The sequence below is a fragment of the Haliotis rubra genome, unplaced genomic scaffold, assembly GCF_003918875.1.
Source record: "Haliotis rubra isolate DU_JTF1 unplaced genomic scaffold, ASM391887v1 Scf845, whole genome shotgun sequence".
Classification (NCBI taxonomy): domain Eukaryota; kingdom Metazoa; phylum Mollusca; class Gastropoda; order Lepetellida; family Haliotidae; genus Haliotis; species Haliotis rubra.
Genome location: NW_025767574.1, coordinates 238,217 through 247,023, shown reverse-complemented (window position 1 = coordinate 247,023; position 8,807 = coordinate 238,217). Strand labels below are relative to the sequence as shown.

At 42.7% G+C, this 8,807-nt stretch overlaps 1 protein-coding gene and 1 long non-coding RNA gene across 2 annotated transcripts; both read right to left on the bottom strand.

Moving 5' to 3' along the window:
* Positions 1-3,802: 3,802 nt before the first annotated feature.
* Positions 3,803-8,651, bottom strand: LOC124262565. The gene is made up of 3 exons (XR_006894634.1): positions 8,482-8,651; positions 7,660-7,661; positions 3,803-3,818 (listed from the first exon to the last, which is right to left on the bottom strand). It is a non-coding gene; the product is annotated as an uncharacterized LOC124262565 (long non-coding RNA).
* Positions 3,910-5,295, bottom strand: LOC124262564. The gene is made up of 2 exons (XM_046697065.1): positions 5,026-5,295; positions 3,910-4,727 (listed from the first exon to the last, which is right to left on the bottom strand). Exons 1-2 carry the CDS (start codon positions 5,108-5,110, stop codon positions 4,216-4,218), a joined length of 597 nt encoding a protein of 198 aa, XP_046553021.1. The 5' UTR covers positions 5,111-5,295; the 3' UTR covers positions 3,910-4,215.
* Positions 8,652-8,807: the final 156 nt, after the last annotated feature.

Here is an 8,807-nt window from a genome sequence, read left to right as displayed (position 1 = left end):
TACGTCACCGCATGCGATGTTTTCGCGGGTGTCGCTGGCGTCATTCCGATCCCTGGTGGCTGACATAGATGTTGATCTGTCTTGGGAGGACCTGGAGGCAAATAAAACAGACCCAGATTACACAGCACCAGTATTTACGTCATCGCCGCCGACAGTGATGTGGTCGTAGGGTGTCTCACTGGCGTCAGTCTGATGCCCTGGTGGCTGACATAGATGTGGACTGTCTAAGAGTGACCTGGAGGCAACAACAGACCCAGACACAGCACCAGTATCTACGTCATCGCCGACAGTGATGTGGTCGCGGGTATCAATTGACGTCAGTCTGATCCCTGGTGGCTGACGCAGAATGGGACTGTCTTCCGGAAAGTGCGACCCGGAGGTAACAACAAACCCAGACTCGGTACCCGTATCTACGTCATCGCCGACAGTGATGTGTTTCGTAGGTGTCACTGACGTCAGTCTGATCCCCTTGTGGCTGACGAATAGATGTTGATCGTCTTGGAGTGAAACTGGAGGCAACAACAGACCCAGACACAACTCACCAGTATCTACGTCATCGCCGACAGTGATGTGGTCGTAAGTGTCATCCTGACGTCAGTCTGATCCCTGGTGGCTGACATAGAAGGGGACTGCTCCAGGAGTGACCTGGAGGTAATAACAGGATAATTCCAGACACAGCACTCAGTATCTACGTCATCGCCGACAGTGATGTGGTCGTAGGTGTCACTGACGTCAGTCTGATCCTCCTGGTGGCTCGCTATAGATGTGGACTGTCTTGGAGTGACCTGGAGGCAACAACAGACCCAGTCACAGCACCAGTATCTACGTCATCGCCGACAGTGATGTGGTCGTAGGTGTCCACTGACGTCAGTCTTGATCCCTTGAGTCTGACATAGATGTGGACAGGAGAGACCTGGAGGCAACAACAGACCCAGACACAGCACCGTGTATCTACCCTCATCGCCGACAGTGATGTGGTCGCGGGTGTCGCTGGCGTCAGTCTGATCCCTGGTGGCTGACATAGATGTGGACAGGAGTGACCTGGAGGCAACAACAGACCAAACACAGCACCAGTATCTTCCGTCATCGCCGACAGTGATGTGGTCGTAGGGTGTCACTGACGTCAGACTGATCCTTGAGGCTGACATAGATGTGGACAGGGTGACCTGGTGGCAACAACAGACCCGGCAGACACACCACCCAGTATCTACCTCATCGTCGACAGTGATGTGGTCAGGGGGTGTCACTGGCGTCAGTCTGATCCCTTGAGGCTGACATAGATGTGGACAGGAGTGACCTGGGTGGCAAGCAACAGACCCAGACACACCACCAGTATCTACCTCATCGTCGACAGTGATGTGGTCGGGGTGTCACTGGCGTCAGTCTGATCCCTGGTGGCTGACATAGATGTGGACTGTCTAAGAGTGACCTGGAGGCAAATAACAGACCCAGTCACAGCACCAGTATCTACGTCATCGCCGACAATGATGTGGTCGGGGGTGTCACTCGACGTCAGTCTGATCCCTTGAGGCTTGCGAAGCATAGATGTGGACAGGAGTGACCACGTAATACAACCACATTTACACACAGGCAGACACTATATTATGATATGCATTTTACATGCTGGTTATCATAATCAATAGTTTTGTTCCGAAAGCCCAATGTTTCATTCCTTCCTCGAAAGTTGCACTTCTCTGGGAGAAAAACGTGTAAAAGCGGTTTTTAAACCGATTTTAAGAGTGAGAAAGTGAGTTATGATGGTTTAAAAGCCACTTTTAGTTAATATTCCAGCAATATCACGGCAGGGAACACAAAGAAAATGGGCTTTACATTGTCCCCGTGTGCGGAATCGAACCAGGGTGTTCCACGTGGTAAGCGAACGCTTAAGCCACGACGCCCCAAAGACCCGGGTCTGATTCCCCACATAGGTACAATGGGTGAAACCCACTTGGTGTCTCACGCCGTGATATTGTTGGAATAGTAACGAAACTCCCATGAAAATGCCATACATTGCTCTTCTGAAATTAATTACTGGCTACCCTGGATGTCTGTCTGTGGTGGGGAAAGGGGAAGTGGGGGAGGGTGAAATTACTACGACGGACGTCATACAGTAAGTGCGCCATGAAAGTATGAGCACTCAGTATCTGATCTATGTTTGCTGAGAGTTGAGCTACACATAGTTCCATCATGTTGGGAATTAGCAGAGTAGAGTTACCTCCCTTCAACCTAGAGCTGCGACTCCATTTATGACTTTCACCACAGAGGTAAACACCCACAGACATCACCTTTGTGTCACAATGACCTGACACTGCATATACTGTGAACTGCATTGCAAATATTTATGACTTGTGCATCAATACGATATCACCTGGGACATAAAAGTGGCATCCACGTTCGTACACATTGCTGCACTGGATGCCCGGCTTGATGAGCTTATCATACGTGTACACAAAACTTGTTTAACAAATGAAGTTCACTCAATGTACCTCAAAACAGCGACGACTCTCACTATTGCAGGCCAATTGCACTACTCCATTCTTGTCAGCCACGTCCTATGGTATAAGTCCTCGTCGTCATTCACTTTATTACAGGTAGTTTTTATTCGTGGTGACGACCCTCGGATTACCGAGACTGAAAGATGTTCACACCTGCCTTCTCACTTCTGGTGTAAATGTTTAATCTAAGGATGGGCTCTAATATGGTTTGATGTGGTGAATGTATTAAATGTTATATAATATGCACGTGGAAGTGTAACGAGAGAAGTGGTCAGTTGAGTTGCAAAAATCTTACTGTCATCCTGTACTGTAGATTTGTAAAACATATTCATATATGCAGTCTTACTAAAACAGACGGGAATACACCAACATCTCGGCGCCTGTGTAAATGCAAAATACTTTCTTCAAAAGGATTAGCAGATAGTATGTTGAGTGATGGATTGTTGTCTGATTCCGTTTTTAATGAACCTTGAATATAATAAACATAGATAGCATGTGTGCTATCTAACCTGACCAGTGAGACGTGCTGAAACAACCAGTTGCGAGACAAACTCGAGTTATAATATCCAGACACGCTTTAAATATATTTAAATATTTTATTTTGTTACAAAGAGTAACGTGTTACATTTGGGATTACATTTTCTCAGTAAAGTTCCGATTCTTGTACTTTTTGAGAGTTGAGTGCCATCCGGGATTCGAACCCTCGCTCAGAGTCAGGAACACAAATCCTAAATATAACATGTGTCACTTTTGACCACTTTCTTTAAAAGAAATGTGTTTTCATAGCTCTCGGCCGTGGAGCCGTGCCAGTTTTCACACTTATATGAGGCATAATAATTGATGTCTAATAAGACAGGTTACACGCAGGCATGGATAGAATATAACATTTCTAGAAAGCACGACAGGGACAAAAGAGGGTTTCTCTTTGTGAAATACATTCTTTGGATTGTGACTACTAACACTGTGTTGGTAAAGCATCAACACACTTATAATGAGGGGAAGCGTTCAAAGCGAAAACAGCACATATTACTTCAGTCTTATATATACATGATAAACATGGCACTCATTACTTGTAAGTTAAAATATCACATTCCTTAGAAATAAAAATCTGGTAGCTATAAGAATATTTTACATTTCAAAAAACATATTAACCATTCATAAATTGGAAATATTTCACTACAAACGGTTCCGCTATTCACAAACGCAAATCTACAAGGAATGCCAAAATTTATACTCAGATTGAAAACAGATTTAGACAGTAAAATCAGATAAATTCTGATCGAAATAACACACCCTGACTTTTTAACGTATACAGAATCATAGCTAGATATTAGTGACAAGTGTAGCAGCTAATATTTCGATTTGTTCTTTTGCGATAGACTTTTGAATTAACACTAATAGTAAAACATTCTTGTGCCATATACCCGGGACCTTCAGACAATCAACGTACTGCCTGGGTTCAGACAAATACCAGCATCTGCTGCATATGGCGATCTTGTGCAATATACCCGACACCTTCAGACAATCAACGTTTTGCCTGGGTTCAGACAATGACGTCTGTGTTGTACATGCAGAGTGTCATGTTGATGATGAAGACTTTTCTACCGATTGTAGTCGTTGAAGGATCCTGTAACGTTGTGGCCTGATATCACTTCTCCTGTTACATCTACATAGTAGGGATAACCAACACTCATCATAACCCACATGGGTCTGTCAAAATCTACATCTGTAACAGTGGTGTACACTGTGTTATCAGCAGCATTGATAACTGACAGTTTGTTGTTAGCTCCATCCAGTACAAAACACAGTCGCAGGTCATAAGACTGACCAACATTGTACTGGGTGAGTGGGTGTGTCTGAGGACGGTGCTATTATAGGCAACCCGGAGACGCAGCTGCTGCTTGTGGTTTGGGCATGTAACAACACATATACTCAGTCCAGTGCGTTGAATGATGGTAGCACCTACAGGGGTGGGGGTTAGAGCAGTCTCTAGCATCATACGCTTGTCTGGTATACATCCTTTCACAGAGAACCCAAGGTTTACCTGATAGATGCACTGTTGACCGGGGCTGTTTCGGACCATCAGAGGTCTGGACGCCAGAACTGATGTGATTTCTTGTATCCGACATCCTGTATCAGGAGAAGGGGTGGTTGGTGGAGTGTTGGTAACTACCCGACCAGATACGCTTATACGACGCCGAGCTGTTCCTGGGTCCAATTCCAGCATAGGGCCTGTGTGAAGAATAACATTCATAACTAATACAAACCATTTCCATTGCAGTGAACGAGAAGTTATTGATATTATAGAAACAAAAGTTATGGAGATAAATCATATGTATGTAGCTGTACGATAACCTTTAAATAAAACTCTGTACAGGATCCATACATCGAACTATACCTCCAGGGTAAATGAACTGGGTCTCATGTTACTATTATGAATATCACACTAGAGTGATGTATTGACACATGTGACACAGAAAACGTATTGAAGCATCACCAAGGACACGATGCCCCCATCCGAACTACTCACATGTTATCTCCCCTTCACCCAACTTCCGGTCCGTCTCCATCACTGGAAACGAGGCATAGGTCACGTGATGTCTCCACAATATCATATATATGTTCTGGAACTGGTAAAACAGTCCCACAGACCTCTTTCGAAACAGACGGCGTTAAACACCAAATTAGGACCAGCTCCAAAGAGAGAATGATCTGAGAGCTACTGGTGTGACGATTCATCGATACGCATCGATGCATCAATCCACGGGCAGCCGATACAGTGAATCGATACAAAGGTGAAAACTGTTGTATATCCTGATATCCTGGGCCACGATACATCGATGTTTTACTTTGAATATTGCCGAATCGCGATATCTGTCAAAAAATATTTTTGGGTTTGATGGTTAAAATATATGCATAATTATTGCCAAAGTTTAACATAATTTGCTTCAGCTGGAAGGAAATTTGAAATGTGTCAAATATTCTGTTTTAGTGGTAATGTTTCCTTTCGTCCTGTGCTCGTTAGTTTCTGGTTTTGATACAACTACAACTCTGGCGTATCAAATTCCACCATTACCTACTGAACTGTTGCTCACCCCGACCTCCCGTCTAATCAGTTGGAGCTGACATAGATGTGGACTGTCTTGTGACCCAGGAGCAACGGCAGCAACAAACCCAGCACCAACACCAACACCTACATCACGGTCGGTGGCGATGTGTTTTGTGGGTGTCAGTGGCCTCAGCCGACATAACACGTGGTGTGCTAAGATATCGTCAAAGCTTAAACTCGTGCATAGAATACCACTATTCCCCACTAAACTAACAGCATATTGTCCACGTAATACAACAACATTACACACAGTAAGCCCTATATTATGATATACATTTACATGCTGGTTATCATAATCATTAGTTTTGTTCCGAAAGCCCAATGTTTTATTCCTTCTCGAAAGTTGCACTTCTCTGGGAGAAAAGCGGGTACAATCAAAGAGATATTTTAAACCGATTTTTAGGAGTGAGAAAGTGAGTTATGATGGTTTAATGCCACTTTTAGCAATATTCCAGCAATATCACGGCGGGGTACACAAGAAAATCGGCTTTACACATTGTCCCCGTGTGCAGAATCGAACCTGGGTGTTCCACGTGACGAGCGAACGCTTAAGCCACGACGCCCCAAAGACCCGGGTTCGATTCCCCACATGGGTACAATGTGTGAAACCCATTTGGTGTCTCCGCCGTGATATTGTTGGAATGTAAACGAAACGACCATAGAATGCCATACTTTTCTCTTCTGAAATTAAGTACTGGCTACCCTGGATGTGTGTCTGTGGTGGGGAAGGGAAGTGGGAGGAGGGTATTGGGGTGTGAAATTACCATGAACGGACGTAATACAGTAAATGCGCCATGAAAGTATGTGCACTCAATATCTGGCCTATGTTTGCTGAGAGTTGGCTTCACATAGTTCCATCATGTTGGGAATTAGCAGAGTAGAGTTACCTCCCTTCCACCTAAAGCTGCGACTTCCATTTATGACTTTCACCACAGAGGTAAACACCCACAGACATCACCTTTATGTCACAATAACCTGACACTGCATATACTGTGAACTACATTGCTAATATTTATGACTTGTGCATCAATACAATATCACCTGGGGCATAAAAGTGGCATCCGCGTTCGTACCTATTGCTGCACTGGATGTCGTGCTTGGCGTGTTTATCATACGTGTACAAAGACTTTGTGTACCAATGAAGTTCACTCAATGTACTCAAAACAGCAACGACTCTCACTATTGTAGGCCAACTGCACTATTCCATTCTTGTCAGCCACGTCCTATAGTATTAGTCCCCGTCGTCATTCACTTTATTACAGGTAATTTTTATCAGTGGTGACGGCCCTTGGATTACCGAGACTGAAAGATGTTCACACCTGCCTTCGCACGTCTGGTGTAAATGTTTAATCTAAGGATGGGCTCTAATATGGCTTGATGTTGTGAATGTATTAAATGTTATATAATATGCACGTGGAAGTGTAACGAGAGAGAAGTTGTCAGTTGAGTTGCAAAAACTCTTTTATCAAACCGATAATGCTGTCATCCTGTACTGTAGATTTGTAAACATATTCAGATATGCAGTTTTACTAAAACAGACGGGAATACACCCACATCTCGGCGCCTGTGTAAATGCAAAATACTTTGTTCAAAGGATTAGCAGACAGTATGTTGAGTGATGGATTGTTGTCTAACTAACCTGAATGTTTTTAATGAACCATGAATATAATAAACATATATAGCATGTGTGCTATCTAACCTGACCAGTGAGACGTGCTGAAACAACCAGTTGCGAGACAAACTCGATTTATAATATCCAGAAAAGCTTTAAATATATTTAAATATTTTATTGTTACAGAGTACCATGTGTTATATTTGGGATTACATTTTCTCAGATTCAAGTACTTTTGAGACTTGAATGCCATCTGTGATTCGAACCCACACTCAAAGTCAGGAACACAAATCCTAAATATAACGTGTTATTTTTGACTACTTTCTAATTTTTATTGTGTTTTCATAGCTTTCGGCCGTGGGATCTGTGCCAATTTTCACTTAGCAGAGAGAATAATAAAAATAACAATAATTCATGTATATAGCGCCTAGTATCCATCTCACTGCTTATTGTGTGGGTTCGAACCCCGGATATATCGAGACATCGGTCGCGCTATAACGCGATAGTTGCCCCCCGGTAAACTGCATTCTAGCCTGTAGTACTACAGAATTACAGCGTTTATGAAATCTCTGTAACCGGTGAGATTATGGCTGTGAATGTTTGTTGTTACCAAAGCAGATATATATATTTCTTACACCGTTGTCAAGCTAGAGGTGACCAGCTGATGAGAAGTATATATGCATTGTAGGTAGTGACAAGCAGAGATTAACCACAACAACAACAACAACAACGTGTAATTGATGTCTAATTAGACAGGTTACATACTGGCATGGATAGAATATAACATTTCTAGAAAGCGTAACGACAGGGAAAAAGAGGGTTTCTCTTTGTTGCATACATTCCTTTGGATTTCCAAGTCAATTCTTATCAAATATTTATATTCAATATGTAAGGACACTGTGACTACTAACACTGTGTTGTTAAAGCATCAACACACTATATTGAGGCCGAAGCGTTCAGTGCTGCGATACCAAGCGTAAATCATCACATATTACTTCAGCCTTATATACATAATAAACATGACACTATAGCTGTATGTTAAGTTAAAATATCACATTGCTTAGAAATGTAACTATAAGAATATTTAAAACTTCAAATACACATTAACCGTTCATAAATAGGTAATAATTCACTACAAATGGGTCCGCTATTTACAAACGCAAATCTGCAATGAATGGCAAATGTTATAAACCATTTAAAATAGATTTGTCAGTAACTCAGATTAATTCTGATCCAAATAACACACACCCTCTATTTTAACGTACACAGAATCACATTTAGATATTCGTGACATGTGTTGCAGTTCATATTTCGTTTTGTTCTTTTGCGATAGACTTTGTAATTACCACTAATAGTGAAACATTAATCGTTACTGCATATACGAGCATCTTCTGCATACTGCGATCTTGTACAATATACCCAGGGCCTTCAGACAATCAACGTACTGCCTGGGTTCAGACAAATACCAGCATTTGCTGCTTACTGCGATCTTGTACAATATACCCAGGGCCTTCAGACAATCAACGTACTGCCTGGGTTCAGACAAATACCAGCATTTGCTGCTTACTGCGATCTTGTACAATATACCCAG